We start from the raw sequence: 14,439 nt of genomic DNA on the forward strand, positions 1-14,439 counted from the left end.
TGGTACGGCATATTCTTCCATCCTCCCTGCGAGTCGGCTCGCCGTGGATCGAGTACGAGGAGATATTCGACACCCGTGAGATCGAGTTTCGACGTCAACTGCTTGTTCGACGAAATTCGGTTAAATGGAAAGCTCCGTGTAATTTTAACAAGAACAGAAAAGGATTATAAGATGTGTTCTTACCGAAATACAGCAGGCGAGAAACACGAAACACGAAACACGAAACAACTTATAATTACCATACTTGTATACCGATAAGCCAAGGATGCATCTTGGCACATGTTTTATAAATTATCACAAGAAAAATACAGAAAAAATATTAAAAAATGATATGTTCAAAGACGTAAATATATATAGATTATTAAGATATAATGTTCTTTTAAGTTAATTTTTGTATAAAATCATTTTATATTACCTGCAAGACACTCGTCACATACGCGCAAAATCACCTCGAGTTGCTGCTACGTCCGATCGAAAAGCCCGTCGAGTGCAAAGGCTTAAATCTTATCTTCTCGACTCAAGCACGTTACTGCAGACAAATTGATCAACATAATCCGGTCTCTAGAACCCCCTGCCATGGAATTTATTATATAGATATATTAAATTATATTACATTAGATATTAGAATAAATTTTGTATGAAATTTGTATAAACATTGTTTATATGTGCTATTATTTATTAATTATTTATAAAAGCAAAGGATTAGAGAAAACATTAATCCTATCTACTCGAAAATTCCATGAGACGATTTTTGATATTGCTGTTTTGGATTTTAATGAGCAGACGGATATAATGTTCAATCTTTGAATATCCTGCAAAATTTGACAGTAACACATACATTTTCGGATAGGTTTCAAATTTTCCTATTATAATCACGGTAGTCGTGTTTTATTACAGTGCTAGCGAAATTTCATATATTTATACAAATTTTCGTGCGTTACATATTAAGTATTAATTAGGATGCATGATTCCGCCGAGAAAGAACAGTGAGATATACAGGGTGACGAAATCAAAATAGCCTAAAATTTAAGTAATATGTACTTCTACAAGCGAAAATACGACGAAAATGCCCTTGTGAGTTGGCAATCTTCTTTACAGGAACGAATGAAAAGTATAGCGTAAGGCGTCGTAGACGCAATTATCCTCAAACTTCATATTTTTCAACCGGTGTGCTGCAAGAACATATGCAATATTTGATAATTTAGTCCACTGATCTCTTTTCCCTTAAATTGCAAGGTAAAAGCAGTAATCATCCGGCGTAAATATCTTGTCTCAATATAATGTAAAAGATATAATACAAACGCATACTCTTACAATTCGCTGTAATACGATCCGACAATTGAATTGTACAAAATGGAACACAATGAAAATTTTTTATGCGCAAGCACTGTCATTCAAAATTTTCATGTGTATTATTTCAGATTTGCATATGAAATTTTAGAATACTGAAATCTTAAATTTATCTTTAGTTCGTAAAGTATTAATAATAATTAATATTTTTCGCTATAGAAAAATAACAATTCGAAACTTTTCTAATAAAAAGTCGACGATATTTTTCACAATTATTAATTTTTGAAATGTTACATTTTTCTATACTCACAGACTCTTTTGTCAGAAACTTCATAAAAATTCGTCAAAAGATCCTTTTGGATTTCAACTAGATCCTTATTAATTCATTGATAATATATGTAACGCTAATCCTGCTAAACTAGTCATCATAATTGATTGCTAAATTAAATGTGCAACTAGTACTTGTCACCAATATTATGCATTTTTATTCATCACAAACATCTTTTACGTCTTTCAGTTAAGAATCGCATCTCTGTGCCTTCAAGAAAGTCTTTAGAAACTATCAAAAAGTCTGCCAAAACTTTGGTGTTTCATTTCATTTTGAACTTGTCATTGCTTGATGTTTCATTGGCATATGCCTTTTTAGCTTTGTTTCCAAGTTTGTTAGATAGATAAGCCTGCTGGAAGAATCTAGCGAATAAAATGAAGTAGCTGAAGTACATCATCATCGAAAGTTTGATGTTGTAAGGTGTAACGTTACATTCGTTGGTTTGTCTGTAAAGGTAAGCCGCAATAATTATAACGCAACCTAGAATCATTTGCGTCAATTGTAGCGTAGTGATTGTTATGGCAACCCATTTTGGTGGACTGAATCCCATTGCTTTCAAAGCGTAATAAGAGTACATCCACGAGTGAACGAAGAGGTTCATCGTAGTGAACCATCTGCCAGTGGCTGAAGTTTCTGTGTAAGAGTACCATGTATAAAGAAGAACCGTTATATGGTGGTACCAGTGTAAAAAAATTAATGGTTGCTTTCGTAACACGATAAAGGCTGTGTCACCGAGTTCTACTACTTTCGACAATGTAAACAAGAACGTCCAGAAGGCTGCAACGGAGTCTTGCGTAAGGAAACTGAAAAGTAAGTAATTACATAAGTAATTAATATTCTATAAATATGTATGATAGTATGTAATATTATTCTTATACTGAAAATATTTTCAGGAATAAAGTACTAAAGTGAAATTACTTTGGAACACAAATGCTATTGTAAAACCCATAATTGCTTAAAGTGTGGTACATTTCTGATCCCATTCGAAGAAAGCCAAGAACGGAGAACGTCGCAAGCATCAAACTCCATAAAGCAAGCCAACGTCTTAAGTCGAACTTTGGCTTATCTGATAGATAATATTTCCCAGAAAAAACTAGAATGACATACATAGCACAATATACGAAGCAGTATGGCAAATGATCGTACATTGGCGTTACGGTATCCCAATAAATAAAATTTTTTTCCAAGTTCAAAGTGTACGAGTAATTAGGTAGAGAGATCTGCATGTAGTTCATATTCTCCTTCATCTTATAATCCATTTCAACGTTCGTCCTGGAATTTGCCTTTTCTACCCAATATTCTTATCTCTGTTGCCAATCTATTGAAAAGGAAGAAGAGTACATCGGATACAGTGTAATTTATATTCTGACAAACATGAATAATTGTCTCATGTATTTATGCGGTAGTGCATAATATAGTTACTTATAAACTATTCCATAGTTTGATGTAAACGTCAATGACGATATACACGTTATTCAACTATGCTTTTTAGTGCACGTGTCATAAAAATGCGCATTATCTTTAATAGATCTAACGAACTATCTTATTCTTAAATTATATTATCTCATTAGCGGAAAAATAATAAACTATACTATAATGGGTCACAACAATTCAATAACAAAAATTGACGAAAATATGTTAACTTTATCTATATATTGTAGACCAGTTATTTTTTTTAAATGTTGTGTACTTAGATGAACTTCTTATTTTGAATTTGAATTTCTTCAGGTTTAACACTTTCCGAGATATTCTGTAAAATAGTATGTAGAATATATATTTCCAGGTTTTTGCACAACTCTACTAATACTAATTGTCTGTTCAAATTGACTGTTTGATGATTTTTATGAAGTGTATTCTTTCAATGAATATCTCTTAATTTCCAAATTTTACCGATATAATTACGTTAGTTGTATCTCGTTACAGGGCTAATGAGATTTGAAAATATTTTTTAGAATACTCAAACACTTTCACGAGCCGCTGTGTATACAAAATATATAATACATTTGAGTGTTAATACCAACGTATATCGCAGAAGAAAATTCTTCTTGTACGATGGAAAATCCAAATTAGTCGATTCCAACGTTAATATCTCTTGTATCCAGTAAAAACAATTAATTCGATGAATGATTGTATTCCAGCTGAATTCTTGTTCCTCCTGTAACCAGAGAAATAAGACTGAAGACCAAATCATAAAAATCATTGCTACATGGCTCCAAAGTTCCCACTTCCGATGCTGAATTAATAAATATGAATGTGCACATGTGGTATATTCTCACACAATGCGCTTATTGGATACTTAGGTTGAATTAAAGAAGTTTTTTATGTATATCTATCATTTTGACGTGATATAATGACTTTAGTACTTACTATATCATATTTTTTATCAAGCGGTAATGTAGATTTCATAAATGTAATTTCTATTAGGGTAAATTTTTGAAAGGAATGTTTCAATGACCTTTAAGAATTTTATTAAATGACTTTAGACAATAGTTTCATTTTTATTTTTACGCTGAAAATCAAAATTCCAATTTATCCGTATTTTGTACAATTCTTCGAACTTAGAACACAGGTAAATTTTCTTAAAAGTGGTTCAACGTTCAATAACAAAAAGTGACGAGAATATGTTAATTTTATCTATATGTTGTAAACCAGTCAATTTTTTTAAATATAGTTTACATGAGTAAACTTATTTTGAATTTGAACTTCTTCAGATTTAACAGACTCCGAGATTCTAAAAACCAGAATAGATTTTGAAAAATAGTATCCATTTATATATTTATAGTATCTATTTACATCTCATTATCTTTCCCAATCAATTAGTTTCGACTTTAGACTTTCCTGCCTGTAATAGATATGAATCAATGCTATCACGACGACGTATAATTAATGTATATTTATCGTATTTAGTGCCTATGATTATGTTAATACTTAGACCGTCACAGGTAGCATTTCCACCGTGCTCGGACAAGCCAGCCTATACGCTGTCTACCGCGCATTTTTCCAAGCATCAAGGACTAATATTCACTGCTTACAAAATAAAAGAGTCTAAAAATTATTTAAGTGGTCAATCATATTTCGCGGTAATGATTTTATTTACCCATTTCACATATTGTTTATACAAAACATCAAATTGAAAGTATGTATTAAAAGTATAAAAAAATATAGGTAAAATTACAAACGTTAAAGATGACTAGAGATAAATAACGCGACTTGAACGTGAAATTAAAAATTCATAATGCATTTTAATATTTTTTTACAATGTTATTGTTCGATTATAACTTTATTTAGTCATAACTGATAGTGTAACTTTTAATTAATTTTAACACCACTATATTGGTGTATTTTATTATACGCTGTACATTATAAAAGCAGAGAAAGTGGCGCAATTAATTGGGAACAATTCCACATAAACAATAATTGATGATAGCAAAAAAGAAAAAAGGAAAAGAAAACGCGTTGCAAAAGTCAAAAAGGGAGATCTCCCCGTTCGGTCACGTAGCGATGTACTTTACAGAGTGGAGATCTCCCTATTCGGTTGGCTAAGTGTCAATGACAATTTTTCATCTTTATGATTTTTTAAATTAGGATGATTTCAATCATTTTTTAATATGTTACCGGCAGTATGAGTTTGAATGACTTTTCCTTGCGGATGATTCTAATTTCCAGGATATTCGTAAGAAACTGTCACTACCACTTCGCTTCAGTAACAGTGTACGCGTTGGTATCGGTTGCCTGCTACACGGCGGTTTGCCTGCGTAATATACAATATGATTATACATTATACATATCTATCAGTTTCATGTATACTCTCATAAAATATACTCTCATAAACAAGAATAGTTTTAGTCAATTTTTGGGTTTGTGTGTATATTGTATAATTTCTTTTTTTTTTCATTTTCATGGAGGATAAAGTATGACAGAGTTTGACCCCCTGTATAGAAAGTCTATATCTATATACGTACATTTAAATTACACAACAATGAATAAAATTTTTTTAAAACAAAATATTGTACATAATATTGAGTTAATGACTACAAGATTAATATTCGTCTACTGTATAATATTATTCGACGGTACGTTTAAAAAAATTAATACTTTGAACAAAAATTGGACGAAATTTTTTTTGGACGAATATTAGAGGAAAATAGTGAAGCCAAGAAAAAGCTTCTAAGAATGTTTAAAGAAATTACGCCGACCATGTTCAATTGGCATAGCCAACACAATGACTACACATGTAACAAATAAGATTGCATTTCTTATTGCAAAATTAATGGTATACTTACATATAAATATATGTACTTGTCTCATGATTTAGCAGAGAATTGCCATTTTCTTTTGTCAATAGAATCGCATCAAAGTTTCAGTATCCATATCGACTCTATTGTTCGTAACGATATTGTGAAAATTACAAATTATGCGGACTGTCTTGTGCATTTTTGTGTGTTATTTCCTGAATAGAGTAATACTTATCGTAAATAAAAACCTAATGAACTAAATAGCGTGTACACTTGAGGCTTGAAAGTACACTTCAAGTCTAGAGTAAAAACAAGTTTACATTAGTAAAGTATTCCAAATTACTCGAAGTCAAGCGACCTAATTAATAAAAGAAGCATGATAGTAGGAATTCAAAAGAATATCTCAAATCGAGAAAATGATAGTGAAATGTGGAAATAAAGAGGATTCGAGATTAAATTAATGTAAACGAGGCGTTAGGTATCATATAATTTATTGCTAGATTCAGTATGCGCAACATTTAAGATTATCGTAAAATTTCTATAATTTCTATTCTATTTGAGCATTCTACCATAGCCAATTTTTAAGACTATGCTAACGAAGACTAGAAAAAAAATTTTCAAAAGTTATCTTGAAATGCGTTTCTATGTCTTCATAAAAGATTCTGACGAGGAACACTTCAATCAATATTATGTTATATTAAATTTAATAAAAATTCATATTAAATTTCGAACCGAAGCTCGTCGATTGTTTTTCATAAAAGTAGTCCTGCTCCTGAACTAATTATGAATAACGTTTTTTTTTAAATATCTCCGTGAGCTTTTTAGTGCATTCTTTTAAATTATATAAAAAAACCACACGATTATATCTACATGATAATCAATCGAATAGCGTTTCTCGTGAGAAGGTATTTTCATAAAATGCCACTGAAAAGCGTTCTTGGAAAAAGATTTGAAAAATGTTATTTTAGTTAGCTTTGAGCTTGTCGTTAGCATAATCTTTCTTTTCGACATTCTTTGTACGTTTGCCAGACAAATAGCTATTCTTAAAGAATATAGAGAAGAGAATGAAATAGCTGATGTACATCAGCATACCAAGCTTGGCGTTGTAAAGCTGCACGTGGCAATCATCTCGTCCACTTGCTACGTAATAGTGACTCATAGCAGTTACAGCGCAACCGGCAACCATTTGTACCAGTTGTAACGTAGTGATAAGCATGGCAACCCATTTTGGTGGGCTGAATTGCATTGCTTTTAAAGCATAATAAGAGTACATCCATGAATGGACAAAGTAATTCATTACGGTGTACCATCTGCCTGTTGCTGTAGTTTCTATATAACATAACCACGAATAAAGAAGAACTGTTATGTGATGGTACCAGTGTAGGAAGATTAACGGTTGTTTTCGTAACACGATGAATATTGTGTCTCCGAGCTCAGCAATTTTTGATAAGATAAACAAGAATGTCCAAAAACCAGAAACGTGGTCTTGTGTAAGGTAGCTGGAAAAAATAATAATATATGTAATTACGTTTTTAGAATTTTAGAAATATTGTTGTTATATAAAATAATATTATGTGTTATATGTCTCAAAATTTATATAAATGTTATCAGACTATACCATAGACAAATATCCAACATTTAGTTTTTAAAACAGTAGAGATATAGAATATTTATATAATAAGATAAATCTAATAAAAAGAAATAAATTGATAAAATGAATTGAAAATAAACAACTTTATTTGAATAATATATTTAAGACATAAATATACAAAATTATTTCTTAATTAACTTTAAAACTTGTTATTCATCTGAAAATATTTTAAAAATTAAAATGGGAAAATGAAATTACCTAGGTGAACAAATACTATAATAAAATCCATGATGCCTTAACGTATGAAACATTTCTGGTGCTGTCCTAAGAAATCCCATAATGGAGAATAATGCAAGCATTGCACTCCACAAAGCAAGTTTGCTTCTCAGGTTAAACTTTGGTCTATTTGACATGTAATGTTTCCCACCAAAAATTAGGACGGCGTAGATCCCACAGTATAAGAAACAATTTGGGTAATGACTTCTGCTCCATGTTAGAGAATTTGTGTAAGAGTAAGTTTTTTCAAAGTTGAAAACATATGAGTAATTAGGTATAGTAAGCTGTATATAATCGGCGTTGCCCATCTTGGGATATCTGTTTTCTATCTTCTGACTATAGAGAAGGTATTGCCTTTTGCCTCTGTTACAGGTCAGCTGAAAAGAAAGAAAGACAATTGATGATATTTTTGTTAGATATTATTGTAAAGTATCAATAAGTATAATAAGTATTTCCATTTTGATTTTGCACAATGACTTTTTGGAAACAATATTTCTACATCGTTTCTCAAGTTTCCTCGAATCATTAGTTATCTTAGAATTATATTACTGTCCTTTCCTATTCTGGTTCTATATTCTTCAGCTTCTTTTAGATGTAGTATATTGTTACTTAGCATATACTTTCTCCCTTTGACTACTTTTCTTATTTTTTATTCTAAAGATGCAAGCTCATTTATAATAATACTTTAGTTGAACTGTCTATTTGAAAAATGAATTTGTTTAATAGAATTGTTGCATTAAGATCTTAAGTATATGGAACTTGTGGTTTTTCCTGCATTTGAAATATTTAATAGCATTTGCTTTGTATCAGGAATTGTTGCTTTATATATTATCGTATCTCTTTTTACTGGTCAGTCTCTGCCCTCTGTAATCTGTTTTCATCGATTTTAAATTTAATCTTTTGCTTGTCATTGCCACGTGTTCTTAGTGAAACTAACCTCATTTCGCTTTCGCCTTTAACAATTTTTATTCGTGTAGAACCATCGTTAAAATGTAGCGACAAGTGAACGAATTATGGAATTTTTTGTTTGCTACTAAGCTTATATTTACTAAACTATATTAATAAATAATATTCATGCACACGTGCATATTGATCTTTCCACCTTACTATCGAAATAAATTAACAATCATTAAGATAACAGAATAATAAATCAATTCTTATACAACTGTAAATATTTAAACGAAATATCGTTATTAGCTGAAAAAGATTACTAAGTTTCCGCTTCATATAAGAGTAAAGGATGATATTTGAGAAATGACATTTTTTGTCAAATAAATATTAATAAATTTTTGTTAAGCAGGAAATACAGAAAAATTTAAATCTAGATTAAAAAAAAACTGTTTTTCAAAAAATAATGACCTATCCTAAAAATGTTAGAAAATAACACATTCGGTATTTTCCTGTCATTATGTATATCTACGTGTCCTTATTGATTATCTCTTTACAACGTTATATCGTTTTATATTTTTCGATTTTGTGATAGAACACATTATAATTGTTGAATATTTTTGTTAGAGCTTCTTATCTTACGATAGTCTAGAATTTTTGACCAAAACGTCTTTAAAATATCATGCGTATTATATAATAACTGAATTATGCAAATCGTACGCTTTTTAAAATATTTTATTACTTACTGATTGAATTTTAATTCTTCGTTATGCTGTTTTGCAGCATTCGGCTCACAAGTAGACGTATCACTGGAATCCTCTCACCTTTTGCAGGATGTTGATTTTGATATGAACTTGGAACCGTACTTACCTATCTTGCATTCCTAAGCCATCCCTTTCAGGGGTGTCTCAAGTCACGTGCGTTTTAACCCCTAACCATTTCTGAAGCCACAGCATACGAATAATTACTTATTTTACTTGTATTTAAATAAAACGACTTGAAGCAAGTCCGTGCAAGGAAGCAAGACAAATTATTTATTTGTGATTTATTTACTTAGAAAAATAAATGATAATTTACGTCATAGGAAAACCTGTATAAAACCGTATTATCCATTTCTATATACATATACCTTTCTATTAAAAAGTACAATTCGTCTTCGTATTGAATAAGCGATGTCAAACTTTGGACCACATTTGTCCATCAAAGGAGGGTGACGCGTATTCATCTATCGTACTATTGGAAGGAGTTCTACCTACCTAGCAGGAGTGGTGAGGAGCAAGAGAATGATTCCGCTTATTTTACTAATTGTCTCATGTAGACATTACGCACATGCTGACCGTGGCATGTCCTATCATAGTTGGAGTGACGTACTTGACGAATAAGTGAAAATCGTGTGATAAAGCATGTTTATAAAACATTTTAGAAAAAATCAACTATGAATTTCTGTCTCATTGTCAGTGCAGTGCAAGTTTATTTAACGGCAATAGAAATTGTTACATTAGGTATGTTTGCCAAGTGAAAACAGTGTGCATTTAAGTAAAATGAAACAAATAATTCTTACTTTCTTTGTTTTCTGCCAGGCGTCTCTCTCTTTCTTTTTTCTTTTCCGCACGCTGTTATAGGTAGCTGCGCAGTTTCACCTGTATCTGTCGCGGAGTATCGCGATTTCCAATTGTAATTCAGAAATGATGCGTTTCGAGTGAATTGCAATTCCGCACTGCGGAAGTATGTAACTTGTTGCGTCTCACGATACACAAACGATTATCTCCCGTAAATTCTTCGCGCAAGAGGAAGTTCAACATTTCGAATTTTTACATTCCATAGAATGATCGCTAATATGTTAAAAAAGTATATCAAAGTTAACAAAGAATTTTATTTTTTTCTGCCAGGTGTCAGTGGAATCGCATCAAATTCGTAGTATTTACATCACTCTGTCGTTCGTAATAGCTTTGTTCAAACTGTCGAAGTTCACGATATGTGGAGCGATCAATCGCTATCAAATTGTTGAAATATTTTGCAGTCACGCGATTCAGCATTTTTTTTATTTACGATAAGCTGAGAGTAGAAAGATTTTAATCAGAACGATTAAAAATGAATATTTTTCAATTATCTAGATTATTTAAATATAATGTTTATTTAAATGGAAGCCAGTTACCAGTAAATTTCAGAGAAATTTCTCAAAAAATGAGTTAATTAAGAAATATTAATTTTTAGTCATTCTGATTATCATTATAACCATATGAATTTTTGACTACTAATAACCATTCTCGATGACGAAAATTTAATTTTAATTGTCCATAACCGATATAAATGACCGGAATTTTTTTTAGTTACCGTTAACCGATATCGACCACAAAAGGATTTTCTAGTTACATTCGACTATTGTCAATTGTTATTAATATTATTGATAAAATTAGTATTCATTGACAACATAAAGAATTTAATCATAAAACTTATATATTTTATTACGCAAAAAAACGGTATGAAAATATTTAAAACAAAATAATAGGATAAAAGATATCCTAGCACAATATTTTTATTAACATTTGTATTAGTATTATACAACAATATCTTTTATTCTATTGTTTGTTGCATACATTTTCATACCGCTTTTCGATTAAGAAAATATATAAGTTTTATAATTAATTCCTTTTTACATTGCTAATGAATATATACGTTATCAGTAATGAAAAATCAGTAACCAAAATGAAATTCGGGCTATCGATAATCATTACCAGTAAACAAAGAAATTTTAATCATTTATAATGATCATTCCTAATCATATTGACTTTCATATCATAAATATTACTATTTAAAATGTCTTATAATAGTTGTGATGTTTGGCTAACGTTAAATACAATTATACTAATTACGTAAACTCACGATATGGTTTCTACGATTTTTCAAGAAATCTTATCCACAAATTACGTATTGTTGATATTTAAGTCGGTTGAAACTGATAGAACTTCTAAAATATTTTTCTCGTGAATAGAGAAGAGAAACGGTAAAAATAAAACGAACCAAACGGCGTTCCGCGGACTATGTACCTCCCTCTCGTGATAATCAAGTACGTATGACATAACAAATATCAATTGCAAATTATATCACTCTGTAGTTATAATTAACTCTTATAATTAAAAAGCTATCTTTTCCTTTTCCAGAATACTCGTAGGGATTTTGGAATTTGTTCTGTTTCGATTCGCATCTACTTGAAAGTAAACTTCCTTTTCAAATATAATATAATAATGTAAGCTGATAATATTATAAGACCGCAGCGATTGCCGACGCGGGAAAAACAATCTATAATTTAATCAGTTAATGTTTGTGTTATTATATATAAAAATTTAAGTATATGTTATACATATGTATATTATATATAATTATATATGAATATCTAGTTAATGTTGAACGTATTTGTAATGCATGGATTTGATGGACGTCACTAATTATAGACGCAACTCAGCAAAAATTCTCATGTATAATTTAAAGTGATAAAATATGCAAGATGAGAAATAATTTATTAAAAATTCAGTTTTGTAATACATCGTTTTTTATTTCTCCTCTTTATACAGAAAATGCATTAAAAGATATGAATATGCAATACTAAGGAGGTATAATATATTCATTTCGGTAAAAAATTAGAGCCACGATACAATGTAGATATTTAGTATCCATGAAACCATGACAAATTTCGGTTCACGTTAGAATGCAACGTCGAATAATTATAATAGAAACAGAGAGGGCACTGTGACACATGAAAACATAGAAAAACGAAGCTCCGCATAGCTGAAAATAATATATGAAAAACAAATTACAATATAACATAATATAATACTAATAATACAAAAATACTAATATCACCGATTTTATCGGATTTCTATCGCGGATTCTATACCTTTAGTCGTGTTCGTAAAGGAAGAAACAGATTTTAAATTCTATAATACAGGGTGTCCCAGTTACATTTTCGTGCACGCTTTCCAACATATTTTCCGTTTTTAGTTCCTCGAACGCTAAAATGATTCTCGCTTTTAATCATAGAACACTTGTATTGCCTTCGGAATAAACTTTTGATTTAATATGACTTCATAGATAAAAATTAAGGGATGACAAATCCGATGATCGCGGAGGTCAAGTTACCGTACCAAATTTTATTTGAGGAGCATATTTGTGTATGCAGTACGATGGCCAGCATTTTCAACAATTTTTGCACTAATAAAGTAAATCTTAAGAATTACGTGCTTTGTTATTACTCATATATCTACGGTATACTGACACACCCTGTATAATGCTAACATCTAATAAATAAGCACGATCTATTACAAATGTCGTATTTGTTTATAACTTACTTTTATACGCGTAAGAAGCTGACTTTATACACTCTTCGTTCATTTCCGTTAACAGAGACTAACGTCATTGTTATTTGGCATAATTGATCTACGAATGGCGAGAGGTGTATCTTCATTGGAACAATGTCAGCAGAAGGCCTTACGTCTGAATGAATAATTTTTATACAGGGTGTATCATAACACGTGGTACACATTTGAGAAATGGACAGGTGGCAGAAAAACAACGAAAAATGTTCGTACGAACATGTGTTCTGTCTTCTACGTTGTTTTAAAGTTATAGTCACTTTTGAGTTTCAATGAACCGCGTTCCGCTCGAAACATGCAAAAATTCGCGTGACATCGTCGGAAAAGCTTGTAGCGCTATCGTAAAGGGGGCTATTTCTGAGTTGGGATCTTAAAGGTTAGGAGAGTCGTAAACACATTGTTCTTTAGAATCTCATATTACTGCGCGCACAATAGCCAGCCACGTATTGTAAACTCGATGCATCGACGGTGTAATTTAAATAAAAAAATATTGTAATGAAACAAGTTGTCAAGCTTTATTTTTATCTGAGGCAATATCGCGACTCGAATGCAAAAAATATTAAATAAGAAAACCTACGAAGTCATTTCATATTATTAATGTCTTATTTATAAGACAATTTCTGAAGAGTCGAATGTAACATTTTCAAGGTATTTGAACATAGTTCAACCTTCTAACACAAAGGCAAGGGAGGACTATCTCCTTAGTGTACAAAGTTTATGTCGACGTAAAGGAATTATTATTGCAGACAAACACGTCCGTGCAATTCGCAAGTGCTAATCATCGTAAAAGTTCTCTATGCAAACTCACAATGATCGTGCAAAATAATTTTGCGATCTTTCAAAAATTCCAGGTGTATGTCGAACAATACAGACCGAGTCGAGCCATTTCGAGCACCTTCTATGGAGGTAAGCAGTTACGGATTATCGAAACACGAAAATGGGTATAACTTTGAAACGAGAGTCAGATAGAACACATGTTTCTGCGAATTTTCTTCATTGTCTTTGTGCCTCCTGTCCACTTCTAAAGTGGGCCCCAGTGTTATGATACACCCTGTATATCCTTCTTTTTCTTTTCCTCTTCTTTTATTAAAAGAAAAAAGTTAATTTTAGTATCATACATTTTTTTGTATTTAATTAATATTCTTCTTGATTATGCATGGGTATTTATATATCTCCATCTGACTTCCTTTATGCTCTATTCGTTTTAATATATTTCACATTTCTTGTCTGCTGTTACTTTATTTACTTACGAAGAAATAAAAAAAGGCAATAAGACTAACAACGATAATATTCAACGCAATTCTAAGAATACAGTATTTTCCTGCATTATGGAAAATAGCACAGATCGTAATGTTACCCAAACCAAACAAAAACCCACATTTAACTGCATCTTACAGGCCAATATCACTACTACCTGCGTTTTCCAAACTACTAGAGAAAATAATATATAACCGCCTAAAA

General features: G+C 31.0%; 3 protein-coding genes and 1 long non-coding RNA gene across 5 annotated transcripts in view; 1 reads left to right on the forward strand and 3 right to left on the reverse strand.

Moving 5' to 3' along the window:
- Nucleotides 1–1,749: 1,749 nt before the first annotated feature.
- On the reverse strand, nt 1,750–6,181 carry LOC122576465 (elongation of very long chain fatty acids protein 6-like). Of its 2 annotated transcripts, XM_043746817.1 has the most exons (5): nt 5,902–6,181; nt 5,234–5,369; nt 3,636–3,773; nt 2,537–2,936; nt 1,750–2,421 (listed from the first exon to the last, which is right to left on the reverse strand). In XM_043746817.1, exons 4-5 carry the CDS (start codon nt 2,875–2,877, stop codon nt 1,881–1,883), a joined length of 882 nt encoding a protein of 293 aa, XP_043602752.1. In that variant the 5' UTR covers nt 2,878–2,936; nt 3,636–3,773; nt 5,234–5,369; nt 5,902–6,181; the 3' UTR covers nt 1,750–1,880. The 2 variants fall into 2 exon arrangements, with proteins under 2 accessions (XP_043602752.1, XP_043602750.1); XM_043746815.1 differs by lacking the exon at nt 5,902–6,181 and having other exon boundaries at nt 3,640–3,773; nt 5,234–5,464.
- A 146-nt stretch (nt 6,182–6,327) lies between these two features.
- On the reverse strand, nt 6,328–9,493 carry LOC122576466 (elongation of very long chain fatty acids protein 6-like). The gene is made up of 3 exons (XM_043746818.1): nt 9,355–9,493; nt 7,703–8,097; nt 6,328–7,352 (listed from the first exon to the last, which is right to left on the reverse strand). The coding sequence occupies exons 2-3, from the start codon at nt 8,026–8,028 to the stop codon at nt 6,818–6,820; spliced, it is 861 nt and encodes a 286-aa protein (XP_043602753.1). The 5' UTR covers nt 8,029–8,097; nt 9,355–9,493; the 3' UTR covers nt 6,328–6,817.
- Nucleotides 7,207–9,641, forward strand: LOC122576469. Its single transcript, XR_006319769.1, has 3 exons — nt 7,207–7,348; nt 7,707–7,956; nt 9,392–9,641. It is a non-coding gene; the product is annotated as an uncharacterized LOC122576469 (long non-coding RNA).
- The window catches only part of LOC122576467 (cilia- and flagella-associated protein 47-like), a 26,707-nt gene continuing 21,722 nt past the window's right edge, over nt 9,455–14,439 (reverse strand). The window contains exons 22-24 of the mRNA XM_043746819.1: nt 12,955–13,099; nt 10,170–12,394; nt 9,455–9,549 (exon numbers count right to left, since the gene is read on the reverse strand). Of these exons, the coding sequence (XP_043602754.1) occupies nt 12,957–13,099 (143 nt within the window). The 3' untranslated portion in view covers nt 9,455–9,549; nt 10,170–12,394; nt 12,955–12,956. The remainder of the gene's footprint in view (nt 9,550–10,169; nt 12,395–12,954; nt 13,100–14,439) is intronic.

This window comes from Bombus pyrosoma, linkage group LG16 (assembly GCF_014825855.1).
Source record: "Bombus pyrosoma isolate SC7728 linkage group LG16, ASM1482585v1, whole genome shotgun sequence".
Taxonomy (NCBI): Eukaryota; Metazoa; Arthropoda; class Insecta; order Hymenoptera; family Apidae; genus Bombus; species Bombus pyrosoma.